The sequence below is a fragment of the Neolamprologus multifasciatus genome, chromosome 1, assembly GCF_963576455.1.
Source record: "Neolamprologus multifasciatus chromosome 1, fNeoMul1.2, whole genome shotgun sequence".
NCBI lineage: Eukaryota > Metazoa > Chordata > Actinopteri > Cichliformes > Cichlidae > Neolamprologus > Neolamprologus multifasciatus.
In genome coordinates, this window is record NC_140439.1 from 1,386,513 (window position 1) to 1,403,292 (window position 16,780).

Below are 16,780 nucleotides of genomic sequence, written 5' to 3' on the forward strand. Positions count from 1 at the left end.
AGAAGTTTCTGATTGGTTAATAGAGTCCATGTGAGTAAATTGGTGGCACAGCTGTGGATGCATATAAGGCAAAACACAGAGCCTGTTTCTGTGACATGGGAAAATCAAGAGATATCAAACAAAACACCAGGGACAGAATTGTGGAGCTCCATAAGTGTGGCTCAGTTTGAATACAATTTGGTGCCATTTACAATTAAGAAATACAGACAATTTCTCTCTTTACTCTTAAAGTTAACAAATATGTTTTTATATTTATAAATCAGACTAAATAAACATTTAGTCTGATTTGATGTTACAATTAAAAAAAAGTGTTTTTATCTGAAGAGTTTGTAAATATCTGGTTTCAACTGTATATTTGATGATGTTGGTGTTTGGCTTGATTGTCAGCACAGAGAGGGAGAGAGAGGGAGAGGGGAACAGAGAGAGGGAGAGAGAGAGGAACAGAGCGAGGGAGAGAGAGGGACAGAGAGAGAGGGAGGGAGAGAGAGAGAGGAACAGAGAGAGAGGGAGGGAGACATGTTAGTCAAATGGTTGTTTACCAAAAGTATCACCGTATCATAGGTCCTCATGTATCTCGTACCTAGTGTTTCTTTTTAGGTTTGTTATTTTTCAAATTCTATATTTATTAAGTTTTGCAGGCTTGTTTGCACAACAAAGGATAAATAATTATATATATTTTTCTCAATCTAAATAGTGGACTTTGTTAGAATTAAAAAAATAAGTGTAGTGCAGGTCTATGATGGTTTTTAGTGCTGCTATCATCTGGTTCTGATTCTGGGTCTGTCTTGGTTAAATCCTAAGTAGTCCTGATTTTGAACTGTTGTAGTCCTGTTTTAATTCCGGATCAGTTCTGGGTCTGGTTGAATTGGGGTTTAGTCCGTGTGTCTTGATACAGCCCTGACTTTGTTCTGCTTTGCTGCTTAATTAAAAAACTAGTTTAAGGTGTCCTGCATATGTGAAATATATTTTTTTCTTATATGAAGTCATTATTTTTTTGAACAAAACTCAAAACAGAGCCTATTAATCCCCCCCCCCCAATCCCATATGCATACTACACTTTAGGGCTAAGCCCCGGGTGTATCAAATGTCTGCCTCCGCCTCTGCCCTTAAGACTGATGATTTGACTGAAAAGCTAATGTTTCAGTGTATCTGCTGTTTGCCACTACATCATAAAAGTATGAAAATGAAAACGATGGTTAATCCCAGCCTCAGTTTGGTTAAGCTTAAGAACCAAACTCATGACAACTCAGTACAGCTTAGGAAGCTTCCACAGAGTCACGTCATTTAAAAAGGAGCCTTGGCTGACGAGCTGTTCTGGCCATGCAGTGACTTGTGCTGATGTGGGTGGGTTGGGCTTACACTCTGCGGGGAGGACAGGCACACGGGAAGGACCAGCAGCAGGACAAAGGTCAGGGCCTGGCAAAGAGTCAGCTTCCTAGAGACAAAGAGAGAAACAAACCCCGTCAGTCGCTTGGTGACGTCGCCCTTTGCTGTTTCACACATCACATACACATGAATGAAGAGCCGCAGACGTAAAGATGTACATGTTGTTGCAAACATGTTTGAGCAGGAGACTGAGAAGACAAAAGAGGATAGAGGAAGAAAAGGCACTGCTGACACTTCAAACAGACGAGGTCTTTAGGTCAGTGATAATATACACAAATAAGCTGCCATACTACCCTGAACCCCTGAGGGCAGCAGCCAAGGTCAGGAATGTCCCCCGATTCAGTAAGTATCATTCGTTCCCCCCACCCTACTCCCCCAACTCACCCCCACAGTGCCATATTAACTCCCACAGATTCTGAGAGGTGGTGACTGCCCGCCTTGCTGTCCCACCACTCCCCTCGCCTTACCTCCCACTCAGCTGTTGACCTTTAGCATCAAATAATCCACATGAAACCTTTTCTTTTCTCTGCTGGCATCAACTCACTGTACATTCAATTTTAGCCTTAACAGATAATTTTGTTGATGATGGATTTCTTGAATATATCAAGTACTAATAAGGCTGAACTAAATATGTTCAGATGACCTGTTTGCTTGAATAGATCAAGTCTTTCTGAAGGTGGCAAGTCGTAATTCAAGAATTGGAGCTGACCAAGTTAGAATTCAGACAAAGATGGTGACAAAGCTGACATTGATGCTTGTTTTTTGTGGTTTCTTTTTTTGCAGTCTTTGATCATTTTATTTGGCACAGATACAAACCCTTAAACCCTTTTATCTCACACTGTCTGACTTTGTCTGACTCAGTCGTCAGTACAGCAACCTGCTCAAGCATGAAGGTACACTGTTTGACAAAACTGTACCGACTCAAAGTCGACTTATGTACTTTTCTGGATTATTCAACCATATCCCCCAGCCTGTCTTCATCCACTTTAAGCACTTTTAGGACTTCTAAGAATTACATCTTGAACTTTCTTCGACATAAACAAGAGCAACAGTGACATCCTTTTAGGGTGAAAATAAGTAAATTGGAATTTATTTCAGATTGTTTCTAAATTGTAATGTAATATTAAAGTGAAATGTAACATTTGAACCCAGGATTTCCACTAGAGATTATTTTAATCTTCTGAATGATTTTGTAATGAACAACCCACAGATGTGAAATGTAGTGACCAGATGTGCAAAGCTTGATCAGACTTACATTTAGTAAATGATGCTGACCATACAAATCTGAAAATGACAGGTTTAACCACTGAATAAATGAATATATTTTTAATTCAAAAGCAATTCTAGGTAACTGCAGTAACACCACTGTGAGGCGGTGAGATTCTACCAGATAAAGTCTCTGTTGAGCTTCACGGTGACTGTGTTTTCTGCCTCATCTCCTTCCTTACCTCCAGGTTAAACTCAACAATGACACATCCATCCTCTGATTCACCAAAGGACGACTGCTTTCTTCTGAGAAGTGTCAGTGATTCTGGGAAAAGCTCTTTGATTGCTTCCTTGTGCTGCTTTGTAGACAGTCAGTGTGTCATACTTTTGAGTGTTTTGTGATGGAACATTTTTATTTTCATTAAGACAAGTCGACAAAATAAAAATGCCAGACAGATTTCATTTGTGAACGGCAACTCAATATCCTCCATTTCTTTACTTGTGCCCTTTCCCCCCACGTCTCAGCTCATCTAGCTCTCTATGCGTCTCTTATCTCTCCCCTGATCATAAACACTGAGCTGCTCTAAGGCTTTTGGAGTTGGCTGTTGGCTCAGTCCCAGGTCAGTAGGTTGCCCTGTCCAATTAAACGATACACATCTCGCTACATCTCCCTCACACTTGGCTGGGCAGCCCTTCCCTTCGGAGACTCGGCTGCTGTCCTGGCCTTACATGGGAGAATTCTTATCAGAGGAAAAGAGAAGGTCGCAGTGACCAAAAGAGGAGAACATTAATCACGATTAAAGGAAGAGGCCTTCACAATTTTATACACATTTCCACTGTGTGCACAGCTTAAGAGCCACTAGATTTGCAAGTTTGGTGTTTTAACATCAAATGATACACTTGTACTAAACAATATTAAATCCATATTAGTCATAGTTTGTATGTGACACGCCACATCACACAGAAACATCCACATGGAAAGCAAAACAAGGTTTTCTTTTGTTTTGTTTTTTTAGCTGTTCTGTTAAGCTGTTAAGCCAAATTGTGGATGGATTATCTCAGTTGTTCTCCTGACTGAAGTTTGGTCCGTTTACAGCATCCTGCCATGCAATTTCATTTGTCCCTAACCATCGGGAACCCTCACATTAACTTTTATCGAGTGGTAAAAAGTTAGCGTTCATCCTCCAGCTTCACTGTTTATGTTATGCTAACATAGCTGTGTCGCTAGCGATCACGTAGCACATCATTATATACCAGCTAGCTCAACTTCAGTAACCCTACAAACGTCACTGCTGTTTAGTTTTCTGTCTTCATTTATGTTGGAAGTGATAGCAGAGCTGTACGTTTGAATTTTTTCATAAATCTCTCAGTCAGAACATGCTATATCAGGTTTAGGTGGAAGCTAGCGAGCTAACTTCCTGCTAACTTCTAACTCCGTTAAATTTAATAAACTGTTTTCATGGATGCCTGGATGTTAAACTTCATAGTTCAATTCAATTCAATTCAATTCAATTCAATTTTATTTATATAGCGCCAAATCACAACAAATGTCACCTCAAGGCCCCTGGTAAAGCAGCAACGCTGATCATTTTATTAAAGATGAAAGAATTTAGACAGTTTTTAACTCTCAGTGATGCTGCAGTGTTCGTTTGACTTTGGGACCTGAAAGTTTGGACCCGGAAACGGCTAATGATTTTAGATTTAAAGACCGGATACTGCATGGAAACACACTTCCTCTAACTGTGCCAATAAAGCACAGTCACCAATACTTCTTTACCACAACAACCTGTGTGGTCAGTGAGGACACTGGAAATAAATTTTGATTCGTTTTGTCACTACTACCCCTGCATGCTTATGCCAGTGACATGTAATGAGCATGTATTGATTTTAGGTAGCTATCTAACATTAACTGATAAGCTCTTTTCAATGCTTAGTACTTTAGTTAGTACACCAGCACGATAAGCCCCAAAGAGCTATTAGCCAGAAACTTGGCGTGTCTCAACATGGTGTGAGTGTGTCTTTTAGGGACAAAAGAAGATGTGCCAGTAAACAATATCAATCATGGATTGGCCTCCCCGGAGCCTGGAACTCAACATTATTGTAAAGTGGGATCACCTTGACAAAGAACAACAACAAAAAAAAGCAAAACAAAAAAAATGCAGACAACATCCAAAGATACATTTTGGGTGTCCTTCGGGTGGCTTGGAGAACTATTCCTAAAGACCACTTTTAAAGAAATTACAAGTAGATTTGCCTACAAGAGTTCAAGCTGTGTTGAATAAAGATGGTCATACCAAATATTGACTTTCAGGCTTGTTAGAATTGTATAAACTCTGTTTTGGCCTAATTTTGTATTATGTAAATATTTCTGTTTTTCCTAGCTAAGTATAAAATAATGAGGGTTGGCGGGTTACTACGGGCCATTTGATCCTTATACACTGCTGGAAGAGCTTGGTCTCAACAAGCGCTGGACTTGTAAGTTTTATGGTCTGAATTTCTAGGCGTAACAACTTGGATGGTGTCAGAATCTCGTTTCTGCTTTTCGTAGATGACGTGGTTCTGTATGCTTTATCAGGTGGTGGGCTCCAGGTCACACTGGAGCGGTTCACAGCCGAGTGGGAAGTGGCGGGAATGAGAATCAGCACCTCCCAGTCTGAGGCTATGGTCCTCAGCCGGAAAAGGGTGGAGTGCCCACTCTGGGTCAGGGACATGTGAGGTGTTTAAGCATCTCGGGGTCTTGTTCACAACTGAGGGGAGCAGAAGATTAACAGAGATATGCAGTGATGTGGACGCTGTACTGTCGTGGTGAAGAGAGAGCTGAGCGTGAAAGTACCAGTTAACCTACCCCCCTACCCTCACCTATGGTCACGAGCTGTGGGTAGTGACAGAAAGAACGAGATCGCGAATAAAAGCGGCAGAAATGAGCTTCCTCCGAAGGGTGGCTGGCCTCTCCCTTAGAGATAGGGTGAGAAGTTCAGCCATCGGGAGTGGCTCAGAGTAGAGCTGTTGTTCCTCCACATCGAATGGAGCCAGTTGAGGTGGTTCGGGCATCGGACAGGGATGCCTCCTGGGTGAGGTGTTCCGGTCATGTCCGACTGGGAGGAGGCTTCGGGGAAGAGCCAGGACACGCTGGAGAGATTATATCTCTCGGCTGGCCTGAGAACGCCTTGGTGTTTCCCCGGATAAGCTGGAGGAGGTGGCAGGGGAGAGGGAGGTCTCCCTCCACCCTGCCTCAGCTGCTGTCCCTGCGACCTCACCCCAGCTAAGCGGAAGAAGATTGATGGATGGTTGGCTCAAGAATTTCGCACAGCATATATAATTGATTTCTTTCCAAAATGGCAGTCATCCATGAAAATGCATACATGTCTTTGTACTGTAGGTTTTATTCTGGTAGAACAGGACAGATTCTCCACCAGATACATGTAATCATCATCAAAGTGGAGCTCTAAATGCGACTGCACTGTTTTTAAGATTTGAATCTCTGTACAAGGATCACGAGAGCCCAAAACGTGTTTGTAATTCATTCCCATATCTTTGAGTATTTGAGAGTGAAAACAAACAGGGCTGTGCTGCAGTTCTGTGCTGTGTCCTGGGCGGGACAGACATTTTTATGGGTGTGTTTTTCCTATAATAAATCAATTAGCAGGCTTGTTTTAGACATGTAATCCACTTTGAGCCTGCATTAATCTTCTTCTTTTTAACTCAGTTAGTTCCAGTTTGAATGGAGCTGCATGAGAAATGAGGGATTGCACAACAAAAAGAGAATAAAAATGTAATCCTTCATATCATGCACTATATGCAAACCATTTGTTGGTGAATGAAGTATAATATACATGCAACAAAGAAAACAGAATGTTGTTTGCTAAATGGTTTGTTGTGATCCAACCCTCCCCTTTCTTCACCGCCTTTCAAATCCAGGCTCACAAGGAGGCTGAAGCTTCTCCCAGCTGTCAAGAGTGAGAGGCAAAGTAAATATGCTGAATATGCTGCCCGTTATCAGAAGGCTGACACACAGACACACCCATTCACACTTACAGCCAATTTACAGTAATAAACACATTTTCTCAGTGACAATATTTGTTTAGAGAACTGCTTTTTTAGTATGTTCATTAAAAAAACATCAGTTTTCCAGAGATAAGCAACACTTACTCATTTATGAATGAGCATGGTTTCACAAAAACAACATTATGTGAATGTAGATCGATGAAGGAACCCACAAAACTGAGTCATTTCTCAAGTTTCACTTGATCTTTGGCTGCTGTTGTTGAACATGAAAAGATCAGCAGCAGCGACTGACTGGTTGGCCCCCTCACTGCAGGGGCCCGCACAGAGGTGAGCAGGAGTCAGCCCGCCTCCTCCTGCTCTCATTAAGACTATAGCAGCACATTAGCGAATAGCTGCAGGGCAGGGGGAGGGAAATGGCTCTAATCAACGTGAGACTAGTTTTTTATTTGGACTGACATTAGTGGCGCTCGTGACTTTAGAAAAAGACCAAAAAGCACAAACAATTTTTAAACAAATAACAAACAGGATATGGCTAAAATCATCAAGCAGCTGTGCTTTTATTCAAAAAGAGTAAAGCTCATAAACCAGGCTAGAGATAAACACGGTATATAATTTATTACGTTGAACTTTACATTAGAAGTTACGACTCATTTAATCTAAAAATGGTGGGTAAATTAGATCAGCTGCTGCTTGAATATATTTAAGCATCATATTTTCCAACATTACAACAATATAACACAAGGTGTAATTTACTTTATAACTAGTTTACTTGTCAGATTACTATCTACGTTTTGGTGAAATTGAACCCAACTTTCACTATTAACTAAAAAAAACATTTCAACAATCAATTAAATGTGCGACCATTTATTGACCAAAAAACAAAAAAACATCAGCATTTCAAATGTGAACATTTGCTATAGTTATTATCTGATCAATTACAACCATGAACCATATATAAAAGATGCTAGTCACCATGACATTACCCGCTGGTTTTTAAGGCCTCTTGAGAAGCTTCATGCGGAGCGTTTGGCTGTTGCCATACAGATGTTTAAAACAAGACATGAGTGAAGAGCAGCTCAAACTGACAAACTGAGGAACACTGCATGCTTATATGGTACTGACTTATTAATTGGTAGGAAGCCACATCCAAAAGAATACAGTTATTTATCATCTATGTTGCTCTTGGACATGAAACTAACAAACCACAAATCCAATAAGAAAGCACTGAGGTTATACATGAAGTGAATATTAGGGCAGTTTCCTCATACACTTCACCCTCTACTCACCATTAGAAAGAATACAGGGTTAAAGCGCTTCAGTTTTATTTAGCAGTACTTGCTATTATGCTGTAGTATTATTTGTTCTGTGAGTTTAGTCTGTTGTTGCCTGGAGAACATGACGGTGTCATAATATATCCTGCACAATTCAAGCTTTGTGGATATAAATGAGAGGTTATGATACTGAGGTATTATAGGTGCAAAGATGTAGATGGCCTAATTTAACCTGTTAGTAAACTAAAACGGCGGTTGAAGGTGGTTGCTAGGTAGGATCATGTGTTGCCTAGCAACCACATGCCAACAGGTAAGACCCTTGATATAGTTAAGTAAGCGAGGGTGCACATGTGTGCCAGTTTTGGTTGTTCAGCACCTGATCCTCATGCAGTCCTTCTGACAGGCAGTCACCATCTTTTATATACAGTCTATAATTATAATCTATGCTTCTGTGTTTTGTGTCATATTTAACAATGCATAGCAACAGCTCTTACACAGTACGCACACCTACACATCTCTCTGTTGACCTTTTTAAGAGTGTCTGTGGAGCAACATCACCTATAACCACAGATGAATCACATGCACCAGCTTCACTGGGCTGTAGATCTGGAATATTGCACATACGCCATCGACAGATCTTTCATTTTGACTTGAAACACTGGTCTGGTCTGGTCTCCTTATGATGACTCACAAGGTGGGTTGCCATGAGCAGTGACTGTGACTTGGCAACAAACCCATATATAGACAGGTACCTCACCTGTGTCTAACGTCAGCAGGTCTTAAGAAAGGTAAAGTTCTCTGCACTCTCCCCACCCTTACATTGTAATGTGAGTGAACTCACGAACCTTGCCTTAAACACGCCCTAACAGACAGGTAGCTCTCACATTCCCACCCTGCACAAATAAACAACAGCTCCACACAGCTATCATGCAATTACACGGATTCTGTTATACCACTTTGGCTTGATTATGCTGCAGGTGAGAATGTGACCTCTGACCTCCTGGAAGCCGAGAGTCATGTCAACGCCGGAGACACCTCAATTCAAGATCTCTGCTCATTTAAATTCTTTGTGTGGGATCTCGGCGTAAGTGTTTCTGTATGGCGCCCTACAAATATCTGCACACCCACCAAGTTTGGAAAAGCAACATGTCTTCCAACCAGAGGCAAGACTTGACCTTTGACCCACCCTGAGATTTAATGACCCAAGACTGACTGGTGGAGGGTCTGATGCTTATGTGGAGCACGCATTTGAATAAAATGAAAGAACCAGATGTTCAGTCTGAAGCGCCCGATTCCGGCTCTGATCCCTGGATCTGTGGTTACTAAGTAGTCAGTGGCCTCGGTCTGGGTTAGGGTTCGGGCCTGTGAGCCTCTCTGAAGACGAGGCAAAAGTCTCTGCGGCTCAGCAGCTGTTTCACATGAAGACGTAGTAAAAAAGAAAATAAGAAATCCAGTGTCACTGTTTGCTAACCCTTTAAGACCTACCATAGAACCAAGTCTGCCAGAGCTTATATTATATTTTTACATGCTGTAGTGCCATTTTAGGGAGCATTTCAAGTTGCTATACATCAATACAACCAGTATAGCCCAAATTTTAATAATATGTCTGCATTAAGTGCATAGTAATTACATAAATTGCAAAAAAGTGCAATAAACTACAAAAAAAACTGACAATCGTTTTTGTTTTTTTAACATATATTTCTAGTTAGAGAAATTTAAGAGGCTTATGCCTCAGAACTGTAAATACAAAAAACTTGCACAAAATAGTTTCTCACCACAGGAAATTTATTTTGAGTGTCTTCATAGTTTTATTTTTGAAATACACCAATTTTTATATACTGCAGGAAAAACGAAAATAAATATTATAATGCAAATTAGCAAAAAAAAAAAACCAGCATATGCATCAAAATAAACTATTTCCAGCAGTGCAATTTGACTTCTAAGCATCCCAGAAAGAATACAGAAAGTCATAAAGTCAAACATAACTTTTATAAACACCAGTATAGGCTGATGAGGCCCTGAAGGTAAAAAACTACATTTCCGTGAAAATGACGTCACTTCCGGTTCCGGGCAGGTAATGGCGGACATGCGATCGTTTGCACTGATGATCTATTCCAAAGTGTTACGAACAGTTGATCGGATCGGTAACCCGTGTTTCTGGAATATTATGATTTTTGTTGCTGCAAGTGGTTTTTATGCAATTTTTGCAAAGATATATGTGGAAGGAAACTGTGACCGAGGACAAGCTGATGGCATAAGATGTAAGTACAACTCCTCCAGTTTCATATGCAAAAAAAATTATTGCGCTAGCTTACGTGGTTGCAGTTCTACCGGGATTTAAAAATGGCTATGCAAAACGGAGCGTGCCCGCTCCCACCGACTTTAAAGGGTTAAACGCTCAGAGAGGATTGTGGTTAATTGTAAAATAATTATAGATGGCCGCTGCCAAAATGTCTAGACTCAACTATGGTGCCTTCCCTTTGTTTGGCTTGCTTTGCTTCACTTGATTTCACTTTGCTCCTTCCACCACAGGAGAACAACCTTGGTACACCACCATACCTCGGGGATTATGAGATTATCTTTTCACAGCCACTTTGACTGAAGCAGAGCCTCTCAGGTCACCGACAGTCACGGTCTCACAACATGAGAATGTGGAGAGATGCACGCAACTGATGTTGTGATGACATGTGGGCTAAACCCACCATGTTTTAATGGGCTTTTCAAAATGTCTTCTATCCACATAAAGAGTGAAGCCTGTCTTAGATTAAAAAAACATAAACACCAAGTAGACATAAATGTATCCTGAGGGTTGGGAGTCAAGTTTCAAGTCTTTGTCAGATTTTCTACATCATGGATTAAAAACATTAATGATCCAGTGGCAGAAGCTATGATTTAGATCACATCCAGTTCAGTTATTCCTTGTTACCAATCAGTTTTCACATTGTACCACAAAGGTTCATCCTGCTAACAGGCAAAAACGTCACATGTCCTCCTAAAGAGTAAAAGCTTGAGTTCAGATAGGCACAAAGAGCAGTAAAGCCTTATCTGCCTGGTCCATGACACTAGAAAGCGTCCGTCTGTGGAATGACTGCATGGCTTCATCTTTGTCTCCGACAGAGCCCGTGGGCCGCTGCAGATAAGCCAGTACCTGCTTCAAAGTAACATGGAAAGTGTATAAATGTGAATATCCACAACAGGAAATCGTTCAAAGTGGATTCCACCCTCTACCATTTGTTAACCTTCTGTTACTCTCACCTGTGGAAAGACTAGTTTTACATTATAGGAGTTTCTGAGGTGTACTTTAAAAAGTCTTTGATTATTGGCTGAATCTTTCCAAGAAATCGGCACAACAGACAGCGAGAGTTTACTTTGCTGCTGGATCGATAACAGCATTCCAGTTGTTTGCCTGAAGTCAGTGATTGTTCTCAGCTACTGTTTGTACCGACAGAGGAACACAAAGTGACAACAGTGAAAAAGATGAAATGACCAATAAGTGTTTCATTTTAGTTTGCTCTGCTCTGGACGTTGACCAACAAAGTATGTGAGAGTGCAATGATTGGACATCCTGCCAGCTTCCTACTGCAACGTTGACGTCCTGCGTCCTCCAGCATACTCTGTTCCTTACCTAAACCAAAAATATCCTTTCCACTGACGAGGACACATCTGAACCATCTCCCATCCTGATTATCACACTCATGCCTTGATTTCATTCAAGAAAACATCTTTAATGTGGGTATTTTTGTAACTGCGGCTGTGATCTGACCTATTTGAGCAGATAATCTGTTTTGTGAATTAAAGTACTGTTTTTGCCCTGTCCTTTATTCTTGTCTTAGGTCATTTGGGTGTATCTAAAAACAAAGGGTTTTTTGCATAGAGTTTTAAACTGGGAGAAGCTGTGACTGAGAACTGAAGTACTTCATGACTTGGACGGACATCAAACTCTCCACGTTGAATCATCACGAGAGTTTCCGGTATGATGGCGCCTGTGTTCGCTTGTCTTAACAAGTCCTCCCTGGAGCGTGTGCAGGTTGTTCAGACTAAGAGTCCAAGTACTCTCCATCAACGTCAGAGTCCACTTGAAGATTCTGGTTCATTCATTTAAAATGTTAGAGCTCTGCATGGGGAAGCAGCAGCGCACATCAGAGAGCTTTTAGCTCCATACATCCACAGCAGGTCCCTGAGGTCATGTGATAAGGACCTGCTGTGGATGTATGGGTACAAAACTAAAGGAGCTTTAGCAACAGTGGCCCCCAGACTCTTGATCTCTTTTCTTCTGAGCCTGAGATCTGTGGACTCGCTGGTCTCTTTCACTAAATCTCTTTAAACTTTAACTCTAAGCACCTTATGATATTTGACTTATAGAGTGATATATAAATACAATTTTACTTACTTTACAAATGTGGTTCTTTGATTAATAAATAATTAAAATGTTATAAAGAATTCAGTATCTTTATCTGTATAATAAGAAGCTTAAATAAATGTAATAATACAGTTATAATAATGGTACAGTTGCCTTCCTTCCATGTATGGGCCTTTTTACTCTTAAAAATGTATGAGGACCGAAGTTGAAGAATCTGAATCTGACTGTTTGACTGATGTGTTCCTAATTACAGCTCCCAGGGAGCACTGAGATTTAAACCAGCCAGCCCCAGAGTTTAAAATGAAGACTGGATAATTCACAGACGTAACTGGCAAATTGTGATGCAGTACTTTTTTCCTTGCGGCAACATTACTCCAATCAGCTCCAACATTAAAACCATCTGCTCGCTCATGTAGGTCTCCCATCAAACAGCTCTGACCCATTAAGGCATGGACTCCACAACAACCCGGAAGATGTCCTGTGGCATCCACAACAAAGAAGTTTGTAACAGGTCCAAATAATCCTGTCTTTGCAACCTGAAACACCTTCTTCCATTGCTCCATGGTTCACATCCACCCTTTTCACACAGGAAGTGGCGTGCACTGCACTGGGCTCTGGCTGTACTACATCATTTTCTTGCTTCCACTCATGATCTTCATTCGTACTACAGGCTCTGAACTTCTATTGGTCACACAGCTATACTGTCGCAGCTAGCATGTTGCACTTTCTATATGAAAGGGCCCAACTCTCACATGTAGGCACATTTGATTATGGACAGCATAAACAAAGTTCCAAACCAAAGACTGTATAAGACTGTAATGCAACATCACCCTGGACTATGCATTTCCAAGCCTCACCATTGGTGATTTGGATGTATCTTTGGAGCCAGAAGTGAAGGTATCAGTTATCAGCTAATGCTAGCGAGCTGTATTCATAGGCAAAAGTGTAGGTGCACAGATCTGCTAATTAGTATCAAGCTAAAAAGATACTCAAATTTCGCTCACCAAATTTAAGGCACAGATTTCTTGGATGGTCCAAAGACATGCAGCTTGTGGGGATAAGTTAATTGGAAAATCCAAATTGCCACTAGGTGTGAATGTGCGAGTGAATGTGAGCGCGAATGGTTGTCTGTCCCTGTGTGTTGGCCCTGCGACAGACTGGCGACCTGTCCAGGGTGTACCCCGCCTCTCGCCCTATGACAGCTGGGATAGGCTCCAGCGCGCCCCGCGACCCTGAAAAAAAGGATAAGCGGAAGCGAATGGATGGATGGATGGATGGATTTCTTGGATGGTCAGTACTACACAACAGGTCACTTCATTTGTGAGATGTTTCCACTAAAAATGGAGAGGAGGTGACCGTTTCAGGAACTAGAGTTAGTAGAGGTGAGGCCTAGCAAACCCAGGCCTCATTGGGCACTCGGCCTGGACTACATCATTTATTTGCGTCCATTAACCAACTTTAAGCATTTTAAATATCTGAACAGGTGAGTTTAATCCAGCTCCTGTACAGTTATTATGGAGGGAGACTATCAATAGAAAGAGGCTGAAATGGTTTTTGTCCCAGGCTATAAACATACTTTTAAATCTAAAAAATCTGGCATTGGACATGGCAGCCTTTGGGGACTGATTCAGTTTGGAGCCAGCCTCACATGGCCATTAGAGAAACTGCTTGTTGTTGGTACTTCCACATTTTCCTGGAGGTTTGCACTTGCTCCATAAACTTTTAGCAGCCTTTACATTTTAGCAAGTCTTTTAGAAGAGCAAGAATCTCCCCATGGCCATTACTGATCACAGCTTTTTGAAGCTAGTAACCACAGCATACAGGGTACCCTCCACAAGACCTGCCCTCTTGGCACTGCTATGATTTTCTAATATAGCCATCATCAAAGTCTCTATGATCATTATCCCCCTTTTTTCCTGTTTCCAGCATTTCAAGCACTGGCCGTTCACTTGTTGCCTGATGATCAATGTTGTTCCCTCGGTTCCAGTGGTTTTAATGGTACTATCACCTGCTTCTCTAATGGAGTCTCAGGCTTTCAGGTGTGATAGCAGTTAAAGCCAAAAACAGTACAAAACTTGGAGATATTTTCATAATTTCAAAAACTATCTTCAATCTTCATCATGGACCAGATGCTTTATATGCACGTAGCGGCCATTGCAGAACATGTCTGTAAAAATGAACACTGGAGTGCAAAATCATGTACCTCAGCTTTGCAGCTGTTAAATTAAGAACATTGTATTTATTAGACTGAGGCTTGCATAACTTTTTGTCTTTTGTTACACATCAAGGATAATCTATCAATTACAAAGAGCCACTTAAAAAAACCACTAATGTCTTTCTCTAGTGCTTAAAGCGCAAATCCCAGGCAAGAGAAAGGGATTGAAATTCCTTGCCAAAGGAGAGAGTGACATCGTTGCGTGTTACACCAAATTAGTGTCCTCGTTTTGAAGCTATATGCTCAGTGTTCCATGGTAAGAAGATTAAACCTGTTCATGAGTCTGACAGCTCCTTCCCAAACAAACATTCCTCTGAAGAGTTACCCGACACAGAAAATGTGCCCTGAGCCAATTCTTTCTCTCCTCTTTCTCCTGCTGCACACCAGCCTGGCTGACAGCGGTCCTACAAATGTGCCCTGATGCACGGCATCAAATGCACACCAGGTCCACTTGAGAGGCAGATATGAAAAAAGCTTTGCAAAGTTTGAGTCTCTCTGCAGTCCTCTGTGTTTGTGTTCTCTGTTGCAGGGTAAGGATTAGATAAAATATTACCAGGGTATTTATAGGCAGTGACATTTAGGAGATAAAGGTAGAGTATCAGGGCGTGTGGAATGTGGAGTCGGGACTTGTAATATCACTGATATGGCAGGGGGATTACCTCACCCTCTGGTAGGAAGTAGCCTACAGCAGACTGGATATGACTTCTGCCCCTGGCTTCACAGGCGACTGCAGGATCAACTAAGCTGCTCCAAGTCAAACCAAATGCACAAACCAAATAAAGCGAAACACAGAAGCACCCGAGCAACGAGCTTTTTCAAATATGCTCCAAAACAACTGAGAAAAGATGCCCCACAGCACAAGTTTTCCTTGAACTTCTTGGAATGGATCAAACCACAAAACAAACACCGTCCAACCCACTGGGGAAGAAAAAAACTCAACTGTCCCTGGAATTTATCACCTCCCATCCTTCAATGCAGTGCAAGAAATGTTCAAGGCTTTGCAGCTCCTTGCAAGAAAAAAATAACTCAAGGTAAATATTTAAAGCCACCAAATATTTCCTCCTTCCAGAGGACAGACAGGCTCCATGTTGCTTCTCTGGAATTTGTCGCCTCTTATCAAAGCTGGACTCTTATTAGAAATCACAGTATATTAATCCCACCTGCGGGTGGAAGATAAACTTGATCAGAGAGATCGTTTACAGCCCCTCGTTCTTACCTCGTCTGGACTGAGGACATCGTGGATCCTGTAGTGGAGTGGGCTCCGGTAACGTTACATTCGCGCTCAGGTGCAGTTTGGATTCTCTGTCATGATGAAGTGTCACGGCTCGGACGCGCTGTGCACCCAATCTGCAGACTGCGCCGACACACGGATTTCAAAGACAGCGATACCATCCATGTCCCTGCGTCTGCTGGAGGCTTCTTCCTTCTGCCTTCGCTGTTTTTTAGCAGACACTCTGAAGGAAGTCTCGTGTCTTTCACTCTCTCTCAGCTGAAGTGCCTGTCCATCCAAACAGCTGCGTCCCACTTCCCAAAACACATGACATCAGTTACAAGTAAAGCCTGAAAATAATAAATACGTTAATTTTTGTAAGACCTCCTTTGCTGGACGCGCAAGTGCAAAAAATGACACGAAGGGCCCTTTGTCCTTTAAAAAAAGAGTTTCTTATAAACCATCTTCCACGACTCCAACGTGTTCCTACAACTATGCTTAAAATGCACTTTTGCCTCAGGGCAGGTGACTCCCGGTTGACTGTGGTCGCAGCAGCAGCAGGTAGCGCCGGTGGCACTTTCCCCTCTATTTTCCTCGTGATCTTCCTCTCAGTCCGGCTAAAGTGCGCACAGAGGAGCGGGAAGACTTCTCAGGAGCACGGGGGCCACGGGCCGATCCCACTTGTCTACAGCTCGGCTGCTGCTGTTGTGTCGGTGTGTCTCCCTCTCTCTCTTTGCTGCCCTCTCTCTTTCTCCACCTGAGCGCTGCATTCCTGCCGTGGACACGCCTCTCTCCCCCGTCACAGCACAGCAGCCCGTCAGAACTCAGAGGCGGTAAAACTTACCGTCCCTTCACCTCACTACGATCAGTTCAACTTTGGAAATGGAGCAGCTCACAACAGACATCTTTGAAGGAACATATATGTCTGCACTATAACAGTACCATTTAATACCTTCAGTAAAAACACAATTTATATAAATCAAGAAGAAAGTAGCGCTTGGGGGCAAATGTAACACTGAGAACTTTTATTATTGTAGTTCAAAAGCACTTTTGTTACATTTTTATATAGTTAAAAATATTTTTAACTGTATTTGAAGAAAATATCTTCTTCCTTCAAGTCATCCTCC

The 16,780-nt window shown here is 41.8% G+C and overlaps 1 protein-coding gene across 1 annotated transcript in view; it reads right to left on the bottom strand.

The window, feature by feature from the left end:
- adamtsl5 (ADAMTS like 5) overlaps nt 1-16,471 on the bottom strand; it is a 56,361-nt gene extending 39,890 nt beyond the window's left edge. The window contains exons 1-2 of the mRNA XM_085139792.1: nt 15,660-16,471; nt 1,360-1,435 (exon numbers count right to left, since the gene is read on the bottom strand). Of these exons, the coding sequence (XP_084995918.1) occupies nt 1,360-1,435; nt 15,660-15,679 (96 nt within the window). The 5' untranslated portion in view covers nt 15,680-16,471. The remainder of the gene's footprint in view (nt 1-1,359; nt 1,436-15,659) is intronic.
- Between the last annotated feature and the right edge of the window lie 309 nt (nt 16,472-16,780).